The 20,944-nt window shown below is 53.7% G+C and overlaps 6 protein-coding genes across 6 annotated transcripts; 3 read left to right on the top strand and 3 right to left on the bottom strand.

The window, feature by feature from the left end:
- Positions 1 to 3,227: 3,227 nt before the first annotated feature.
- PG997_012137 (uncharacterized protein) lies at positions 3,228 to 4,686 on the top strand (the record flags this gene model as incomplete). The annotated part of the gene is made up of 3 exons (XM_066816451.1): positions 3,228 to 3,415; positions 3,479 to 3,703; positions 3,855 to 4,686. 3 exons carry the CDS (start codon positions 3,228 to 3,230, stop codon positions 4,684 to 4,686), a joined length of 1,245 nt encoding a protein of 414 aa, XP_066662143.1.
- A 1,782-nt stretch (positions 4,687 to 6,468) lies between these two features.
- Positions 6,469 to 6,916, bottom strand: PG997_012136 (uncharacterized protein; the record flags this gene model as incomplete). The annotated part of the gene is made up of 2 exons (XM_066816450.1): positions 6,469 to 6,805; positions 6,843 to 6,916. The coding sequence occupies 2 exons, from the start codon at positions 6,914 to 6,916 to the stop codon at positions 6,469 to 6,471; spliced, it is 411 nt and encodes a 136-aa protein (XP_066662142.1).
- Positions 6,917 to 8,987: 2,071 nt separating this feature from the next.
- On the top strand, positions 8,988 to 10,449 carry PG997_012135 (N amino acid transport system protein; the record flags this gene model as incomplete). The annotated part of the gene is made up of 2 exons (XM_066816449.1): positions 8,988 to 9,154; positions 9,225 to 10,449. The coding sequence occupies 2 exons, from the start codon at positions 8,988 to 8,990 to the stop codon at positions 10,447 to 10,449; spliced, it is 1,392 nt and encodes a 463-aa protein (XP_066662141.1).
- A 3,025-nt stretch (positions 10,450 to 13,474) lies between these two features.
- On the bottom strand, positions 13,475 to 14,051 carry PG997_012134 (uncharacterized protein; the record flags this gene model as incomplete). Its single annotated transcript, XM_066816448.1, has 2 exons — positions 13,475 to 13,788; positions 13,856 to 14,051. The coding sequence occupies 2 exons, from the start codon at positions 14,049 to 14,051 to the stop codon at positions 13,475 to 13,477; spliced, it is 510 nt and encodes a 169-aa protein (XP_066662140.1).
- Positions 14,052 to 16,023: 1,972 nt separating this feature from the next.
- PG997_012133 (26S proteasome regulatory subunit 6B-like protein) lies at positions 16,024 to 17,358 on the top strand (the record flags this gene model as incomplete). Its single annotated transcript, XM_066816447.1, has 2 exons — positions 16,024 to 16,319; positions 16,389 to 17,358. The coding sequence occupies 2 exons, from the start codon at positions 16,024 to 16,026 to the stop codon at positions 17,356 to 17,358; spliced, it is 1,266 nt and encodes a 421-aa protein (XP_066662139.1).
- A 1,940-nt stretch (positions 17,359 to 19,298) lies between these two features.
- Positions 19,299 to 20,944, bottom strand: PG997_012132 (uncharacterized protein; the record flags this gene model as incomplete). The annotated part of the gene is made up of 2 exons (XM_066816446.1): positions 19,299 to 19,754; positions 19,817 to 20,944. 2 exons carry the CDS (start codon positions 20,942 to 20,944, stop codon positions 19,299 to 19,301), a joined length of 1,584 nt encoding a protein of 527 aa, XP_066662138.1.

Below are 20,944 nucleotides of genomic sequence, written 5' to 3'. Positions count from 1 at the left end.
TCCATTTCCTGAAAGGGGTCTCAAGCGGCGGTTGAGCCCATCACATTGGATTTATAGCCTCAAATCCCTTTCTTTTCCTGTCAGCTGTACTCTTTAATTATACGTGTCTGTATAGTACGTAAGCCGACAATTATAATAATGTAAGCAAACCAATGGTCATCTTCTTCTTTTGGTATGATTACCTAAGAAAAGGAAGAAATCTCTCGGATACAGTACTTTTGGTAAAGTCCGAGTCATCGTCCCCGAAAAGGTCTTTTGCGGCACGGGTGAACAGCCCTGGGTCGGGGGGCTGCTTCCACCACCAGGCCACATAGCCGCATCCAAGGGGGTTTGCCCATGGCCTTGGGTCACAACCATTTCCACCTTGCATGATTCTGACATGATCGGGTCCGTTCAGCTCATGGCTCCGAGATGCTTTGCTTTCTCTATTCTGGGGGGTTACTGTCCTCGCGAGGCCCGCCCAAGGGAGTGGGTGCTGTTGGCTTTTTGTTGTTACGCATGTCAGCACTAACAACTGTAATCCCCCGACTGGGTAAAACTTCGAGGGCCTGTTATAACACGTGTATATGCAGCCAGGACCCTCAATTTCCGCCGTAAGCAAAACCCAAAGCAGTATTTCATGCGTATATCAACGGGGAATCAGATTAACAGCTGTAATCCTAAGCAGCAAGCTCATTCATTCTTTCATTCATACCCCATCGCGAAACAAGCGAGATTGAGACAGGCGTGGTATGCGAATGCAAAAAAGTCGGTGTCAACCCACCATGCGGGTTCCCGTCCTGGGTGCGAGACGAAGGATTTGATAGAAGCTCAGCCTCGACCCACCAGGGGACTTTTCCCGTGCCTCTGGTTTGTCATGCATCCCTTGCCCGAAGGAATCCGGCCTTCGAACTTGCTCACGTGGTTGGATTGTATGACCCTCGTTGCTCCTGGGCTCGCAGCGCCCTAGTGAGCAGGAGCAGCAGGCTAGGAGGTGGCTGGGTATGGTAAACTCGACGTCATCTTCTGGTAAACAAACACCAAATTCGCTCCTGCTCACGATTGACAACCCGCCGGTCTAAATCTCTCTGCTATTTCCCCGCCCATAGCAACGAGGACTCATCCCAGCGTGGAGAAATCTAAAAATAAACCTGAGGATGGAAATTTACCGAAAGGGCTGTCTAAAGAGGTGGAGTATAGCAGTAGCGCGTTTGGCTATACCGTAAGTTCATGATCCAAGTTGCGGACTTTGCCAAAAACAAAAAAAACGGGAGGAGATATCCAATTTCATAAAATGAGCGGGCACTTTGGTTAACCTAGCTCGTTAGGCGCTGCTTTCTTTTCTGACATAAGCATTTTGTTGACTGCTCAGATTGTCAGATCCGGACCCGATGGCTTGGGTTCGCCGACAGGATTGGTCAGAAACCGGGCTAGGAGACCGCTGATTTCCTGACAGGGGCTACCTAGGATGTAGGGTTTCTGGCTAGGGGGCATGCACATGCACTGCACTTGCCAGTTTAGGTACAACCAGGTCAGCAAAGGTGCGCTTTAAGGCTTCAATGTTGAAAAAGTAGGAAGGCGCCAAAAGCCCACCCTCAAATCCTTCCACCACTTCAATCTTCACACTGCACACGGCATTTGCATTTCATGCGGCACAAGACCCGCTCCTAATTTCCACTGCTTATGAGGCGAAGGCGACGGCCACGGCGACGACAAGCCGACGAACGTTTTGTGCATGTTACGTTTTGGTAACTGTGCCGCCCAAGGAGGTACGTACTAATTGACGTACTGAATTACAGTACAGTCCAGCCGTTGTTGCAGAGTCCCATTGGATAGCACCAATGAAGAAGTACAGGCGGCTTGCATGAATGTCGGGCAGGGCGGGGTATGCTGGTCCGTCCCTGTCCTGAAAGGCCGCTGTTCTTGTTGGCGAACGCACTTCACCGTAGTAGCTCGCCAATTTCACCAACCCCGAAGGCTCACTGGGCCAACGGACGAGCCATCTGCTCCTTGACCTATGTAGGCAGAAACCTGGCAAGCTAGCCGTAGGGCCAGCGATGATCTGACTATTGACGACACCCCCACTTGACTCAACGCACCAGCGAAGCGGTGTCGATGCTCACATGCTAAATATAGCAGATTAGCTCTCGGATCAACGGTCGTCGACGATGACCAGGTGTCGAGCGAACCACTTCTTCTTGGTGATTCCGTACATGCCTAGCTTCGAGGCTCAGCCCTGTCGGAAGCTTAGGCGATCAAGAGGATGGATGGAGACATGGGGGACTCGCAACAACAGCCGCTCGTCTAATGACTTGCTTGCTCCCTCCGCAGACACCACTCCTGCCCATGCGTCGCGCGCGTGTCGGCTCTGCTGGGGCTGGCTAGGAGGCACTGCTGCCTGAACGTGTCTGCGAATGGTGCCAATGGTAAGATTGGTGACAGTCACCACCACCATCAAAACCATTACGCCCAGGTCAACTTACAGTGTGCCGGTCGAACCCTGAGCAAGGGATGCCAACACATCAACGCATCGGGTTTTGTGGACCGCCCTCGCTCCCCAATCAAACTGGGAATGGCAAGAAATAGACCCAGGCACTACCTCCCAATCAGCCGCACGCCACTCGGCCCTTGGCTTCACAGACCAGGCCGGAACCAGCTAAAGCTCGGTCTGCTAGAGCAGTATCTTCCCTTCCCACTTGATCGCGCTCCAGAGTCCTGTTCAGAGGCCCGTCGTGGCTCGGCAGGGTCCAATAGCAGTCTGTGTATCCCGACTAGAAGAGGCTGAGCTTGACAATCTTCCCAGCGCCAGGGGCTTTGTTGGGGGACCCGCGCTGGGTGTGATTTCTCCCATGCACCATGCTCGCCTTGCCTAGCTTCGAGGCTGGTCTGACTGGCACGGTCTGGGAATGGTTACCAATTGGCCGTCACCTGAGTTTCAGCACCCCAGCCGCCACGGTACTAGTCGGCGCCCCTCGTGCGGTGGCTGCTCCTATCACTTCTTTTGTTTATAACACTAGCCGTTCCCCCATCGTTCATGTTGTACAGAGGAACCTTTAGACCCCATCGACGACTAATAATCCTCTCTACTCTTTAATACATCAACTACTATGAACATTTCGGTGTGACTATAGCTCAGCACGATTCCCTTGCGTTTCAACCAAAGACGGCGACGGCACCTCCGTATTCATCACCCTGGACACTTCACCTCGAACAATAGCAGTTGAGATTGTGCCATCATCGTCGACACCATGATCGGATCACATCGGGACCAGGCACACTTTGGCTTTGCCAAGTGGCGGAAGAGGATCTTGCTGCCATGTTGGTTCGTACAGATACCGCTACAGCTCGGTCTGATGGGCGTCTTCTCGTACCGACTCTCAAATTCAGTCAACTCCTATAACGGCGAACCGGACAAGATACCAACGGTGGAGTTCGTGTAAGTTGCCAGTCTCTACTCGAGCTGTAGAGGCATGGAACGCGTGCTAACCATGCCACTTAGTTGGGAGGTTACCAATATCGCCTTTTCCCTGGCTTCGTTCATTATCAACGCCATCCAAATCGCAAAGTTCCTCGCCGAAGCGTTAACGCCCTTCGGTATGATGGTTGGCAACATCCTCAGCGTTACACTCTCGTCGGCCATCCTGGCATTGGACGTTGTTGTATACCTGCAACATACAGAAAAGAAGTACTCCATAATTGCGCTGGGAATGGACTGCGTTCTCCTGTGAGTTTATAAGCCCTTACCTTATCGAGTTTACATCTTGTGCATGAAAGCTGCTATTCATCTGAGCCCAACTTCCACCCACAACCACCAACCCAATCGTTGAAGCCCCAACCATGTATCTTGGAATAACAGCCTGACTGACCTGCGGCAGATTCTTCACCCTTGTGACGGTTATTTATGGGGTCATAGTCTACCGTCGTATGCTCATATACGACGATTATCATATTCCTCACAACGTGAAGCCCTTTGGGTTTGCGGCACCCGAAGACACAACATACGACCCTCGAAGAAGCAGTGTAAATGCCAGCCCGGAGCCCACGACCGAGGCCGGAAAGATGTCTGGGTCGAGGTCGCGCGGAGCATCGTTCATCTCGGTCAGCCGGAGCATCTCGGGAGAAATTCCCCAGATATCGGTAACGCCACAGCCGACCCGACCCAACAACGAGCGACGCACGAGTTTTGATCACAAGAGGGATACGCAGTATGAGGAATACGTCCGGAAGCGGTCTGGCTCATTCCAGAAAGAGGACATAGAGCGAGCCCTGGGATCGAACTTTGACTGGAACGAGAGACGCCCATCCGAAACCATCGTCAGCACGGGTCTCGTACCCAGCGCCCTGGCGCGGCCCCGCGCCAACTCCGGAGGGCGTGTGTCGAGCTGGACCCTTAACCTAGGCGACGAAACGCCCGACCCCGAGCAGCAAATCGGACACAGCCTCGTGAGCGTGCCGGAGTCAGGAGAAGAGGAGGACATCACAGCGGCTCGGAGGGGCAAGCAAAGGGCATTCAGCGGTGACCGGGAGACTCTCCTAAGTCAGGTCAGCGCCTGCGACCGAACACCGTCGGGCAAGAGCCTCGCGACGGTCAGCAGCATGTACTCCCAGGACGACTTCGTACCCAAAGCGACAGAGGAACGATACGAGGCGTTTCGGCCAAAACGGTACTCGGCATACCGCCCGCACAATGGGAGGAGTGATTCGTAGCGATTTGAATTTATGATACCAATTTTTCCCCCGTTGTATTTGCCTGGCTACTATTGTGATGTCTCTCTTGTGTTTAGCGGACTTGCTCGTGGCGGCCGACTTGTCCCACACGGAGCGCTTGTTTCGTCAGTGGAAATGCATCACATTGGATGGATAGATGCGAAGAGTATAACTGCTTTGAAAGTCGCGTTCCACCACGCAGCCACCAACCCCAACAAGTCACTTCCGAACGTCATCGATGTAAGAACTATCCTGTGCTGCACAAGCCCAACGCCTGGGTACGCTAATGCATCAGCTGGGAACCCCCATTTTCGGAGACCGTTTACGCCTCACGCCATTGCCGAACATTTCTTACCGTTACGGGTTACCGGCATCCCTGTGATAGGAGGCTGAGGCTCTGGCGTTCTTTTCTTTATTCCTTGCCTCGCTTCTCTGTAAGGGACGCGCTGCCTCGGATTACCACGCCACATTCTGCGAGACGCATGCCGAATCAAGTCATTACGTTGTTGGAGCTGCAGCCCAGCCAGCAATCGTACGTAAGTCGCTACTCGGCAGAGATTACTTGAAGCGACAAAGGGGCAATACTCGAACACGGACTTCCGTTCTACCTGGTCTGGCCAAAACGATGACACACCTTGCTCGTGCAAAAGACTCTATAGCCGGAGCTCTATGCTGGGCCCCTGGATACGTCCAACATGAGGATAAGAAAAGGATACTAGGTCCTTAGGTTTAAACGAATCCTACCAAGGTATTTCGTTTCGGCTGGCCCGGACGCGTCGCGCCGCTTTCAACTTGCGTTGGAGTCCTGCAACCGCCTGCGCGACTGCCCAGTATTGATGCCGATATTGTGTCGCCTTTGTTCTTGCAACCCACATACCATGTCTCTCTGAGGTAGTGGCTGAGAACTTGCGGCACGGGTTAGGTCATACACGATTGGCTCGTAACCCCTACATCGTACAAGAGAGAGCAGCACCCAAACAGGATCAGACCTGGAACGAACTTACTCCCGCTACGCCTACTGCTGTGACGAGCCACATAAGTCGTACTTGACGGGATATCCTCAAGCCTTCGTACTATGGGTCGTCGGAAAAAATTACTTTCCCCGGAGAGGATGCAGGCTTCAGGCGGTTGTGGCAGCGACTGGAAGGAGAGCGCAGTTTATCTATATAAGACCCCAAAACGTTTGAATCTAATACATACGACCATATCCTGCTGAATACTAGGGATCCCGTCCGCTCTCCCATATATAAGCAGCAGAGAGCCGAATTAGTACTAGGGTCGGTGACGACCTGGGAATCCTCGGTGTTGTATGTTTTTGCCAATTTTTTTGGCCAATGCTACTACACATTCATGCTTATCCTTTTGCATGTCCGGTTTTAGGCTCACAGTCTCGTCAAACATCTACGATTGGTATTTAACCTGCCATATGAGTGAATTTTGCTCCTTTCTGTTCACGAAGTACTGACGCTGTATGACGACGGAGCGTTGGTGATCGAGGTGGCAAACATGTGGGTGGTGATGTGGGGTGGATGAATTCATCGGCTCCGATGTTGATGATAATCCTTTGGCCAGCTCCGAGACCTAGTGTGACATCGACAACTAGGCTGCACCAATACCTCATACTGGCAGACTGGCATGCCATCATCATTTCCAATCTCTGAGCCCTCAAATGGTATATCCACTTAAAGAATACCCACATTCCAATCACTGCCGTAAGGGACTCCGGTGAATACAGACGTCCCATAGGGATATCGATGTAGCCAGCATATTATACGATTACTATCAGAACCGATACATTGGAAACGGCGTGTGCGTGCTCGGGAGACTGCGACCCCTGCCAAGTGCTTGGCCGAGGACCTGGTCAATACGCTCGAGGTCGATTATAAATGTCCTAGCCATGCAGTGCCGGAACCACTGGTTTTCCTGTAGATGGTACTCCTTTTGTAGCCTCTGACGCTTTTCACCCTCATATTCGAACAGCTCTACAAGGCGGAAATCCTTCTCTTCTTCTTCCTCCTGCAGCTCTTCTTCATAATCATCGGCGTCTGTTGCCTGCGGCAATCCCCACTGGAGCAGTCTTTCGAGAAGCCGATGCTTTCCCTCTCGAGGCTCCTGGCCCCTTGAGGTTCAATTTGACAGCCAAGCAAACCATATACAAAACCCTGTTCGTCATCGTGCCCAGAGGCTCGCGGCGGCTGCGTTCTGGCAAGTGCTGAACCACAACGGCCATGGCTTTCCGCAGAAAGGGTAGCCCTTTTCTAGCAGTAGCTTGAAAACGGCAAGTCTCCCAAAGAAAACAGCACGCCGTAGCGGACACTCAAAGCCGACTGCCGAGTCGCCGGTGAGCGCTTGCGACAGGCTTCAGAGGGAAAAACATCACCCAATAGCAATTGATCTGTAATGCCACGATACTTTGGTGGTGTTGAGGCCAGAGGGCAAAAAGTACGTCGGGCCTCAGGGGCGCTAAGGGCAGGCGCTGGCGCTAGGGGCATTGGCGGGTGCTTACGCTAGCAGCTGATGTGACAAGCCAGTGATTGACCCGACTCGGTCCTCTTTCGGTCTCAACATTGGATCTCACAGCAGCTGGACCGTGTACATCTGAGATATTTTCCTGGTCTTTCTTCGTCCTTCGCCTCACACCCACTGTATTTGTACATAGCGGCCTCGAAACGTCTTCTTCAGATCCTCGCTGTCTGTCTCGTGACACCTGGATACCGAGAGGAAGATTGGGTTCAACCACCGCTCCGGGATTATTAGGGTTAAGTTACCCCATACCCCATATCCGCCAGGGGAAGATCGTACGTAAAACATACCATCCGGCGTCTGTTCTAGAACTCAGCTCAGCAGCTGCATCATGCTGGCCTTGACCAGTAGCAGGCAAAGAGATACGTATTATCTGGCCTCTCCTGCAGTGTGCATGGCCATCTGCCGTACTCCAGACCCAGGACCCATGCATGACTCGATATGAGGGTACCCGCGACGTCGGATGGCGAACTTTGGGGGTTCAGAGTCACAGGGTTTTTCTGGAACCTCATCTGCTCATCCTGCCAGAAGCATCGGACCATGGGAGAGCCATGGCGCTCTTTGGCACCCTTTTTCAGCGCCCTGGCGCCAGCCGAAAGTCGGCGTCTCCACAATAGCTCCGGGATGGTCTCGGCCCAGCCGGCGAAATGCGACCGTCATCCCTCCCAAAAGCCTCGTGTAGCCTTGTTTGCTGCCACGGCACGGGCCAGGAGCTGTGGGTTTTCGGTGGAGAGCTGCGGACACCATAACGTAACCGTTACCAAACCTCGCCAGCGCTTTTTTCTGCTCCTCAGCAGGGGACAGCTGGACAGCTGCGACGATCTCGCCCGTGATGCAGCAGTGACACACAACTAGAGCCTTTCCCTGCTTCCCCAGAGGCAATTTCGACGTAATTGCCTGTGGGGGACTGGCCAATAGGCGCGCTGACCATTCCGGCGATGCATGAAACTGACCTCGTTCAAGCCAAAACGACGAGGGTGTGGAATCTGGGGAAGAACGCGATGCCAGAATATTGGAAAGGAGCGAACGATATATGTACGCCAAGAGCCTCTTGCGGCTCTACTCGCTGCTGACCATCGCTTCCGACTGCTTCATTGGGCAGTGCCGCGGCCATCATTGTCCCTAAGCTTCGGCGGTGATCTCGCTTCCGTAACAGACTTATATACTCTAGTGCAGCGGGCGGGGCGCACTGCTGACCGCGACTCGCGACTCGTGAAATTCTTTCCGGGGAAGGAAAAAAAAAAAAAAGCTGCTTGTGGTAAGAAATAAGGTGATCCAGAATGAGGAGATGTACTTGTGGTCCAAGACGGCTGGATGTCCGTCCAGTCCCGCTGGTAGGGGGGGCCAAAACCGGGGGCGTACCCAGGTCCCTTTGCCTTCATTTCTAATCCATCGCAGAGTCCGATTGCGGAAGACTTGACGTTATAATCTTTCCCTTGATTAAAGCTTGACGTCTGCTTCTGGAAGCTGGGTTAGATACTATTACATTTCTCACCCGGTCCTTCAGTTCGGTCGTCAGTTTTTGTCGACAGTTTGGTGATCCATTCATTTGGTTTCGTGATCTTGATACGTTGGGATAACATTCTCTAAGGACGCCTCTGGCAAAAACTTTCATTAGCTGGTTGGGAAAAGTTTGACAGAGTTTTTTTTCTTTCTCGAGCACCTTAAGAGTCTCCTTGCGAGCTCTTCGCATTCTCTCCCCACCCTCTCTCACTCACGATTGTTCGGGTTCGAGTAAGACCAGCAGATTATGGCCTCACATCAGCAAGGCGGCATCAATGCTGCCTCGGCCGACCCAGAAAACGTCCCCTCCGTCTCCGAGGAGGCGCGCGCAAAGAAGGCTTCGACTGGAGGAGACAGCCTGTCGCATACTGGGGACGACTCCCCCACAGAGCCTATCACAGGATAATGGCTCCGAGATTAACTACCGGACTCTGGACTGGTGGTACGTTTATGGATCCGCAATAACGTTTATACCCCCGTCCATATTCACAGACGCTGACCGTACTGAATAGGCAAGCCGGTATCATCATGATTGCCGAGACCATCTCCTTGGGCATTCTCTCCCTGCCCGCAGTGATTGCCACCCTCGGCTTGGTGCCCGGTATCATCCTGATGCTCGTCATGGGTGTCTTGGCCACCTACTCCGGCCTGGTCATGGGTGAGTTCCGTAACGCTTACCCCTGGGTGCAGAGCTTCGGTGACGCTGGCGAGGTCATGGGCAACACCATTGGATGTGGTCGACTCTTCCAGGAGATCTTCGGCGGCGCGCAGACCATCTTCCAAATCTTCGTCATGGGCAGCCATCTGCTCACCTGGACCATCTGCCTCAACAACCTGTCCGTCAGCTCGACCTGCAGCATTGTATGGGCCGTCGTCGGTCTGGTCGTGTTCTGGGCCCTCAACTTGCCGCGCACCTTGAAGGGAGCGAGCTACATGTCGTTCGTGTCCTTCTTTTCCATCTTCACCGCCGTCCTCGTCACCATGATCGACGTCGGTATCGAGAAGCCCATCGGCAGCACGAGCCTCGACGTCGCGACCAAGCTGCCCTTCACCACGGCCTTCCTCGCCGTGACCAACATTGCCGTCGCTTTCAGCGGTCACTCCTGCTTCTTCAGCATCATGTCCGAGTTCAAGAAGCCCGAGGACTGGCCCAAGGCCCTGGCCATGCTGCAGATCTGCGACACCACCATCTACCTGATCGCCGCCGTGGTCATCTACGTATACGCGGGTCCCGATGTCCCGTCCCCCGCCCTGACTGCCGCCGGCAGCGGCAAGATCCGAAAGGCCATCTGGGGTATCGCCATCCCCACCATCGTCATTGCTGGTGTCATCTACGGACACGTTGCGGCCAAGTACATCTTCGTGCGCGTCTTCGCCGGCACCAAGCACATCGCCAAGCGCACCTGGGTCGGCACTGCCGGATGGGTCGGTATCACCATCGCCGTCTGGGTCATTGCCCTCATTATTGCCGAGTCGATCCCCGTCTTCAGCAGTCTCCTCGGCTTGGTGTGCGCCCTCTTCGCCAGTTGGTTCTCATTCGGTATCCCTGGTATCCTGTGGCTGTTCCTGCACAGGGGCAACTGGTTCGGCTCCACGAAACACATTTGCATGTTCGTGTCGAACTTTATCCTGTTCCTTGTTGGCTTCCTGCTCTGCGTGCTGGGGCTGTGGGCTTCAGGAGAAGCGATCCATAACGAGTCAGGCAGCGACGCCTGGAGTTGTAAGAGTAACGCGTAATTGACGTTTGGATATGATATGATATGATACCCATCAATCAAAAGTTTTTATCTATTTTTAATTATACCATTTAAGTTCCCCTTCCATTCAACTTGCTGTGAAGTCTCGAGCGTGACAAACGAGGTGCCTAAGCCAGTGACTTACCTACTGATGAAAAGAAAAGGGCAAGCGCAACCAAACCCACGTGCTTTCCATATCCCACCTGGGCAGGTACGCAGGAGTATGTACCAGTCACCCACGAGCATCCACTGTCAGAAGTTCCATGGTTCAGATACACCGCTCTTATCGATTTGCTCTTGCCATGTCCACTCGGCCGAACATTCATATGGATGGAAGGAGCGATATAGATGCATGTATGTACTCACATGCCTGCAACCAAACACCAACTCCACCTGCCTACCTTGGTCACCGGCGCTGGCTCCGGGAAAGGAGAGCGTACCAGAGGAGCTTCCTCCCAGATCTCCAAGTCGATAGTGGATGGATATGCACATCAATATCTTAGGTAAACAGGCCACCAGTGGACCAGATGCAATCTGGTAGCGAGGGGATCCTTTGCGAAAGCGTAACCGTTCGTGCCGGGCCGGTTCTCGCAACCCTCACCGATAGTCGCCGAAAGATGGATAAACCCCATTGACGAATCTATGGTGGAGTCCCAATTCAATAGGTGAAGTCGTTCTGAAGAACTTCCTTAGAATGTTCCTTGCCTAGGTGGTCACGACTTCGGCGGCCGGCCATGGGAAACCGGGCAGTGAATCTTCACCGGAGGATGAGAGCTTGGCTACCTACCCAGGAGGAATACGGCAAATAAGTTGAGGCAATTGATCAAATCTCAGAGAGGTAGACTCCGATGAGTTAGTATCATCGCCTTAATAGCAAAAATGTTGCTCTCACCACTTTAGAGCGTACTGTACGGATACGGATCAGAGATGATTTGGTCCCGGTGGAATACCGTTTTCGAACTTTCATTCCACTGGATGGATATGTGGTCTAATTGGAAAACACGGCTCGTCGATCATCCACGGAAAGTATTATTGTATGCACGATAAAAAGCAGCGCCCTCGCCATCAAGGGGATACGTTACTGACATGTCGCCAATTGTAGGCCAGCCCCCTTTTTCTTTTGTACTGCTAGTCATTCCTGAGTCGCGTCCAATCCAATCCAGTCTAGTGAGCGACCATCATCGGGGTCCTAGCCGAATCCTCCGCTGCCAATAGACGCAAACGCGCGGGTTTTGGTTCGCCGGTGACCTCCCCCAATCAGGTTAAGGGAAATGGGTCGCCCGCCGGCAGTCATTTCAATGTTGGCTGTTTGTCTGTCTGGCTGTGGTTCGCAACGGTAACCTCGTATCTTCCATCTCCCCTCCTTGCCTCAGGAACACGAAGCACTGTGAAATATGAGTAGAGTATCAGAGTACTTGACGGACTAGGAATAGGTGTATGAACAAGCAGAAATCGAATGGCCATATCTGTCAAACATCAATGCTCTCTAGATGATACTGCACAGTGTCCAATGCAACAACCTCGTGACGACTGCGCCTAACCCAAAGAGCGCTAAATGCAAATGCTTATCGGAGGCCTGGCTAGTGGCCCGCGGTAATGATGGGGGAGCGTGGGGTAGTGATTGATAACGACACGACCCCCTCTATCTCCGTTCCCAGCCGCCCCCATATCATGAACGATGCGATGCATATCTGGACTGGGCATACATCAAGTTTAATGGCATCCAACTGAATGCACAATGCATATGCAGCCTGCTGAGCCAGCAGTCATCGTCGTGCGCGTGTATCCAATAGCGGGGCAACACCCAGCAACTCGACTCGTTGAAACGCCCGGGCTTGCTGAAGTTCATGTAGGTGAATTATGTAGGTACCTGGCCAGCATTCATGTACTGTGCGTAGATAACGGTTGCATTTTGTCCGTTCCGTTTCGTATGGGCAGAGTAAAACACCCGGCCAGCATTCATGTACTGTGCGTAGATAACGGTTGCATTTTGTCCGTTCCGTTTCGTATGGGCAGAGTAAAACACCCGGCCAGCTGTCGCCTAAACGGACCCCCGAACCGTTTTCGCTACTAGGTACAGTACTGCCCACCTGATAGGTAGAAACACAACCAATTCAACTTGCCCGACTGACTGACTGCAGTTCCTACGTAGATACCTGATTGGAAACAATGGGTTCATCTTATCAGGCAGTCGATTCCACTTAGCAGCATGCGTCTCGACGTGTGACGGACAAACCCTTGAGCTCGCCCTGACACGTGGTGCCTGTCTTGCGAGAGTTGCTCCGAGGAATGGAGGGACCGGAACCTTTTGTGGAATGTCTCATCGGTCGGTTGAGTCGGATGGCACGCCGGATTTGGTTGCAACGCAGCCAGCACCAACATGACGAAGTGTTGGACCGAATTCCGCCTGTGCCCCGATAAAGTGAAGCCCAAAGTGCCAGCCAGACAGTTGCAGAAAATCCGAGAGGCTCGAGGTCGTGACAGCAGGATCTTGATGGAATCGGGTGTTTATTGTACCTATCTAACATGTCCAGTGCAGGCGCCGTTTTGCCAGGATTTATCCCTAGGACACGCAACCCTGCGGAAGACTTCCCCATCCCCTGGACCAGGCTCCAAATAAGAGGAACAAGAAGTAGAGTAGAATCGCAATAGAATAACACATATAAACCTTTCCGCGGTATGTAACAGAGAAACGCCGGACTCCGCCTCCTTGTCATGTCCTTGCCTTGCCTTGCCTTGCCAAATCCTACTCCTTCTCAAAATCAAAAGGCGCGTGTAGTGACCCCTAAGTTCCGTGATTGACGCCACTAATCAGTTGGTAAAATCAAGTCACCTGCGTAATCGTCGTACGGGACTCATCCAGGAATGCGAAGGGAAGTGAGAGCGCAACCAAAAACGCCAAAGCCGAGAGGGCCTTTATCGTGGAAAGATCGGGTCTTGCGAGAAATGCAGTCTAGCAGCGCAAACCATGGCTCCAAAGTCGAAGAGACAGACACCCCTTCCTCGTACACGTTTCCCGAGCGGGCTCATTGCGGGAGCATGTTCCGGACCTCCTCGTCGCTCAGGCGGATCTCGTGCACCGGCTCCCGTCGGTTTTCTAACGGGGTGTACTCGCAATCGACGTACGAGGGAAGGAAGATTTCGGGGTTCCATGCAAACCCTTGGCTCGACGACAGGTAGGAGATCTGCAGATATGTGAGGTGGCTGATTAGCACGATGCGACTTGACTCCAAAAGGGCTCCATCTGGAGGTGGGGCGGGGGTCGACGTACCAATCTGGGGGGGGCCATCCGGGTCGCCGATATTGATGACGGTGCACTCGTCCTGGCAGAAGGCGGTGCCTAACCAAACCGTTAGAAAGAGCCCCCGAGAAGACGTAGCACCGAAGAATGTGGTGGTATGACATACTGAGAAGGCTTGGTCGCCGCTGGTGCAGGACTCTGGCCTTGTCCGAAGACTGCGAGGGCGACGAGGCCTTACTGGATCCAGGCGTCTGCGGGGACGAGCTGGCATAGGACGATGCCGACGACGAGCTCGTGGGTTTCCGGCTCTGCTCGAACCCCGAAACCCCGCGGGGAGCAGGGATGGCGATCGACGACGACATGATCGCGGGTGTGCAGGCTTGTAGTGCTCGTAGTTGTTGTAGTAGCAATAATTGAAGAAGTGGCGGCAGGCAGTGATACAGTACAGTGGTTGTGGTCCGCGAACGACGACAACGGCAAAGAATCAGGTGGGCTGGTGCTGCTGATAAGAGACGAATACAAATGACACACTTGAGACGGACGGGCGCCGAAGGAAGGAAGGCGGGGTGAGGCGGTGAATTGGATGGTAGTATAACGACGACCTTAGACCACGGGCAGCTCTACACAGATGAATATCCTGAGGTTGGAAACCCCTACCATCAGGCTGGCTTGTCAGGTTTCGAGATGTTCTGAGGAAGTTGAAGGTAAGGTTCGCTGTTAGGTTGGGATACCTCAGAAGAGGGAATGGGGAGTTAATCAACGGGCGGGTGCCACTTGCACATCGGCATGAGTCAAATGGCAGCCAGATGGCAGCATCGAATCAAATGGGCTATGGGCTGAGCATGGGCTAGCGGTACGGTACATCTACGGTAGCAGCAATACTGTATGGACATCAAACAGGCACAGGGGTCGCCTTAACCTGCTGGCCCTCGCTATTGGGTTGGGAGGACGGGTGAACTCACAAGCTCATTTGTCGGTTGGCCCGCATGTAGGTTGGCGCGGTTCGACTTCATTGAGGGTGCGAGGTCGCTTGTGACACACACACCGTGGCTGATGATGGGGAATGTATGTCGAGTGTCGCTTGTTACAGGCTGGATTATGCTGTGGAGGTTTTTGAAGTTGGGCAGAGGGATGCATCAACTTCTCAATCCAGCTTGTTAGGCAGACAGAGGATGCCCACAGCCGTTTACGGGTATATGAAGTGTAGGTACATGTATCTATGGTGCTGGCCTCTACCTGGTACCTACTGCCTGCCTACGACGAACCTGGATTCTACAGACCAGTTGAAAGGGCTGCAGCCTGGCCAGCCTGGCTAGAACACCCAATCCAGCTCCAGTCCGTTGATCATGTCAGAATCATACCTACATACATGCCAGACCTGCCTGCTTGCCTACCATGCCTTTCGTCTTGCCTGCTTGCCTACCATGCCTTTCGTCTTGCCTGCCTGCCTGCCTTGAGGTTAATAAGAGTGGATGGACGATCGGGAGCTCAACTATTGCAGTAGTGACCCCACAAAGTTACTGTTCCGGTAATGCATCAGACTTCCCTGGCTGGTGGGGCACTTTGGGGATGTTCTCATACCAGTCGGGCGATAACGGAGCCTGTTCCGCATATACAAACACGCCAGCCAGCTCAAGCCTCATATTGACAAACGTCGCTCGCCCTGGCTGTTTGGGGCACCGCCAGCCAATCGATTAGGATGTTCGACCGGGATAAAAGGACGACTCGATGCGATATCGAGAGATCCTGATATCCTTGCGTTGCGGGCAAGCCAGCCTGCTTGCCTGCTTCAGCATCCTGGCTGCCTGGCTGTGTACCAACTAGCAGCAACTGATTGATTGTACCGTGGCCAGAAAAAGCTGCACACGGTGAAACAGTGGAAGCAACGAAGCTAGTGTTGCAGCCAAGTAGATTGCCTGATAAACGACGACGTAAGGTTGATCTGCTGTTCATGTTTGAGACGGATCATGAGATAGTAATTGCATAAAGTAACGGGACGAGAAGTTGCATAACGGCATAAGTGCTTGTGCAGCGGGCACTGGCCACTTGCACCTGTGATGCCAAGACCAGGCTGAAAGGCTGGCGCGTTTGTATCCACAAGCTTCCCTGAGCTCCCAGAGGTCGGGCCAGGCAATTGCCATCCACACCTCAACGTTACCTCATCATCGAACATCATCAGCACCTGCTCCCATCCATCTCTACCCAGCCCGGCGACCACGAATCCTCCATCAAGCAGCGAACTTGGAGGCGACGAAAGCTCGATCTCGACCAAGAACGAACACCACCAATCTTTCTTGTCCCACCTTTCCGGTCGAGTAATCAAAACCAGCCAAGATGGGCGACGTCGCCGTAGAAAACCCGGCCAACACCGTGGCACCTCACAACAAGCCCACCCCCTCCACAATCCCCAATGTCGAGAACATCGAGGGCTTGTCATCACAAGGAGACGACGAATACGGCACATTGAAGAAGCTGCAAAGGCATCTGGAGTACATCCAGCTGCAGGAGGAGTACATCAAGGATGAGCAGCGAAGCTTGAAGAGGGAGCTCGTCCGCGCCCAGGAGGAGATCAAGCGCATCCAGAGTGTGCCGCTGGTCATCGGCCAGTTCATGGAGGCCATCGACCAAAGGTACGTTTGCCCATCAAGTTGCTCGGGCACCCCGCTGTCACCTTGATAATTTACTGACCTCTGGGACAGCACTGGCATTGTGCAATCCAGTACCGGCTCTAACTATGTCGTGCGCATCCTGTCGACACTGGACCGCGAGAAGCTGAAGCCTTCATCGTCTGTGGCCCTCCACCGCCACTCGAACGCCCTTGTCGATATCCTGCCTCCGGAGGCCGATTCTTCTATCGCCATGCTGGGTGCTGACGAGAAGCCCGATATAACGTACGCAGATGTCGGTGGTCTGGACATGCAAAAGCAAGAGATCCGCGAGGCCGTCGAGTTGCCTCTGACACATTTCGACCTTTACAAGCAGATTGGTATCGACCCTCCCCGCGGCGTGCTTCTCTACGGACCTCCCGGAACGGGTAAGACCATGTTGGTCAAGGCTGTCGCCAACTCGACCACGGCCAACTTCATCCGTGTGGTTGGTTCCGAGTTCGTCCAGAAATACCTGGGTGAGGGTCCTCGCATGGTCCGTGACGTCTTCCGCATGGCCCGTGAGAACTCGCCTGCCATCATCTTCATCGACGAAATTGATGCCATTGCCACGAAGCGATTCGACGCTCAGACCGGTGCCGACCGAGAAGTCCAGCGTATCCTGCTGGAGTTGCTGAACCAGATGGACGGTTTCGACCAGACCTCCAACGTCAAGGTCATCATGGCCACCAACCGTGCCGACACCCTGGATCCCGCCCTGCTGCGTCCCGGTCGTTTGGACCGAAAGATCGAGTTCCCCAGTTTGCGCGATCGCAGAGAGAGGCGGTTGATTTTCTCAACCATTGCCAGCAAGATGAGCTTGGCGCCCGAGGTGGATCTTGACAGCTTAATCACCCGCAACGATCCGCTCAGCGGTGCCGTCATCGCTGCCATCATGCAGGAGGCCGGCCTGCGCGCGGTACGCAAGAACCGTTATAACATTATTCAAGTCGACTTGGAAGACGCCTACTCGAGCCAGGTCAAGAGCACGAGTGACGAGAACAAGTTCGACTTCTACAAATAAAGGCTGGCGCGCCGTCTGTTTTGGGGGATCTGGATCGGGCTCTCCCAGAAGAGTTCGCAAGGGGGACAAGCTCTCATGGAGTTGGTGTTGGGATGCAAACGGAGTCATAAACTAGTATCAAGCACCGGTCTACAAGGCCAACTGGGGTTGCCGGTGCTTTATCAAAACTGTACACTGTACAATATCTACGCATTCATGAGACGATCGATTTGTTTTCCCATATTTGTGGTCCTTGTCTTATACTTGCTACCCGTGACACTCACTATGCCAGGAGCAGCAGCACTATGCATCTCTTCATAATAAAGACAACAAACCGTCGCATTATCCAAGACCGATGGCTTTACTATCCCCACCCTCGACGGCACGACAAGACCCCTGTGTCAGTCAGTGCTCACGGGTCCCCGAGTATGCAAAGTGGCTCCTAGTATTCAGCCCCTGCGCCGAGATCGGGGGCTCTGGAGAGCAACCCCCTACCTTCACATCAAGCCATGCGTATAATTCCCTATATAGGAGTAAGCAAACCACATAAAGACGGGACAATAAACCTCCCTGTGTACTTTCTATCGTGCGTTGCTCACTATGTTCTCCAATACCGGTCCCACTACGTTTGTTTCCCCACGGCCAAGAGGTTTGAAAATACTGTCGTTATTTAGACTTTTTCCAACAATGGAGCACGCCAAAGCACGTCATCCCAGTTACTCTCTTCGTTCTCAAACCGTTCCGATCAAGTCCGCCAGGCGGTTTTCTTGGTTGCGTCACGTTCCCTCAAGGTCACCACGCCATCACGCAAGATCGCCATTTCGTTTAGTCATGCCGGTGGGGAGGCGCGTGGATTCGGCCAAGTCAGTCAGTAGCAAGCGAAGCGACAGGAGCAAAGCAGCCAAGCACGCAAGCCAAGCACATCAGTTCCGTGACATATCATTACATATATATAACTCGAACAATCGTCGTCATGGTTTGGAATTAGTTTGTTGCTTTTTGTTATCTCTTCTAGCCATATTATCCGTACGTAGTAATTTTCCCCGTTGTTTTCCCTTTCCCTTTCCCTTCGTTTCTTATCCTCCCTCTCCCATCCTATTGGGAGAAACAAATGGTAAGTAGATGATAGGTAGGTGCTGGGAGTGCTGGAGCAAACACCGAAAAGAAGAGACGGAAGTCCCCATCATCTTCTTATTCACAGCAAAAACCAACTGGGCAAACTTGTGTTTTCCATCTCCCACACCCGCTCTCTCTTCCACTTCTCTTGCTCGCTCTATTGTACAAAAGACCATTGGGTACAAGGTTCAAAGGGAGGAAAACGTAACCCAATTACATCTTATCCCGTATCGTCAACATCCGCGTCGTTATTATGTGGTTAAAAGAAGCCCCAGCTCGCCGAGATATCGGCAGAATGCCTCTTCGGCCTTCAAACCCCCGCATCGGGTCTTCCAACCTTTCGTCACCTCCCAGGGGCGGGTGGCCGTGAGGCCAGTAATAATATCATTCCCTGCTGCTACTCCAATGCAGACAGGTAGACACACTCTAGTAAGTGCCTTTGTTGTTTCCCATTTCCATCCATCCCATGCCCCCTGTCGTTCTCGGACCTCCTTTACTGTGAGCCGGGTCTTCCCTCTGGTAACGCCAACGCAAGGCCTCGGATGGGCCATAAAAACACAAACAGACCAGGAATAATCGTACAAATGCGCATCCAAAATTTGGGTTAAACGCGGCTCTCTTCTCGCCGACTTCCTCCTCGCAAGGTCGAGACTATGTGGCCTGACCACTGATGATAGTCCGGACCGGACATGTCTCTCTCCTTGCCCATCCGCACACCTGGGTATCTTCGCGTCTTCTCGAACACCATCAAATCTGGGTATATCCTCCTCTACATCCTTCTAACTCGTCTCAGATCCTGCCCGTCTCCTCATTACAGAAAGCCTACTCCCCAACATCGCATACGCCTAGGACCCCATCACGACGGACAGTTCTAGCAGGAGCGTCACGAACTTAGCGTGCAACTCGATGAAGAAATCCGGCAGACCGACCAACTCCGCCAGGCCGCGCGCCTTTGGAGCGAATCCACCGGGGCCCATCGAACCGCCCATGCTGCCCATGCGCTGAATGAAGCCGCTTCGACTACCGCCCGTCAAGAAGCTGCTCCCGCTATCTCGATCCGCCGGTTTCTCGCGGTCAAAGGACCCTCCACCCAGGCCAATACCGCTATCCCGGGGCCCGGGGGCATCGCCACCTCTGCCGTTGCCGCTGCCGTATTGGCTCCCATTAGTATACTGGGACTGAAGACTGGTAATGGGCGAGTTTCCCTCCTCGCGTTCGCGCTCGCGCTCGGCCTCTATTTCGGCAAGCCTCACGATCCAGTCCGCGAGCTCCTGAAACTTGGAGGCGAGGAAGTTGAAGGCCTTCATAGCGACGCGCTCACGATGGGTCGACAGCGCCAAAAAGGCGTAAACCCGCCGCCTACCTCGTGCGTGGCGGTCAGGTATGCGGAAGATGAAGGCTGTCGTGTAGCCAGCAAGCGGGTCACCAAAAAGATTGGGCCGCCTGACGACTGCGACGCCGGCGCATTATGGTGGGATAGCGCGGCAGATGGCGATGGGGCGAAAGGGGAGAGAGGCGCAGAGGGCATGGCGTTGACAGCCGGGTTGCTCATAGAGGCGGAGTAGTTGGACGCATGCTCCGGCCTGCGAGGCAGAGTCTCGAAGGAAAGGGTGCGCAAACATGAAGCCCTCACGATTGAGTAGGTATTGGCTATTTGGGGCTCATGCGTGCTCGTGTAGTCTAGGTAATGCGTGTGCGACTGGAGGCTCGACTTGGAAGAAACACTCGACTGCGAAGCTGAAGTCACAGGGCGGCGGAGCGCTGTAGGGGGGCGCGATGTAACATCCGTGGGTGAGCACTCGACGTCCTCTTCGTCTGATGCACATGATGATTGCGGGTTCGAGTTGGGCGGGCTTGTGTCCCTGCTCGAGCCACCGTAGACACGAGCATAAGGTGTTCGGGTACGCAGAGTCGGGCCGCGCATCTCGGCTTGAGGGTTACCCTTCTTGTCTTGCTCGCGGCTGCCATTGCTTTCTTGGCGCTTTGGGAGCGTGAGCGCGCAGTTCTGGCAGGGACTCGCACTTTTGGTTACGTCGGGGTCGTAAGTGCGCCGGAAGTTCGGGTCGGTTCTTGAATGCGCGTCATGTGACGACGGTGCCTCTGGCGCTTTCCGCGGGCTTTGCGGCGGCGTTTCTATGGCCGAGGTTGCCGGAATGGCCTGTTTGCTCGTAGACAGTTTCGATGATGTGCGCCGTACGGCTGCGCGCTGCGCTTCTTGCTCCGAGGCTGGTAAACTCGTACTCCGTGATGCCGTCAAATGCATCTTGCGCATAGCGTCAGTCACGTTGTTGGGTTGCGAAGCGGCGGCCGCGCTAGTCTGCGGGCGACCCTGGTCCAGGCGATCATCGTAACAATGGGAACATGGGACCGGGAGGCCTTCGGTCACCATTAACGGGGTCGGGCCATGCAGATCGCAGTAATGCGCCAAGCAAAGCTGGATGTGTGATGTCAGTAAAGGGTTTGAAGTAGGCGGTCGATGTGTGACCACCAT

The sequence above is a fragment of the Apiospora hydei genome (genome assembly GCF_038363865.1).
Source record: "Apiospora hydei strain CBS 114990 chromosome Unknown utg000009l_segment0_segment0, whole genome shotgun sequence".
Classification (NCBI taxonomy): domain Eukaryota; kingdom Fungi; phylum Ascomycota; class Sordariomycetes; order Amphisphaeriales; family Apiosporaceae; genus Apiospora; species Apiospora hydei.
This window is presented reverse-complemented; position numbering and strand designations above follow the sequence as displayed.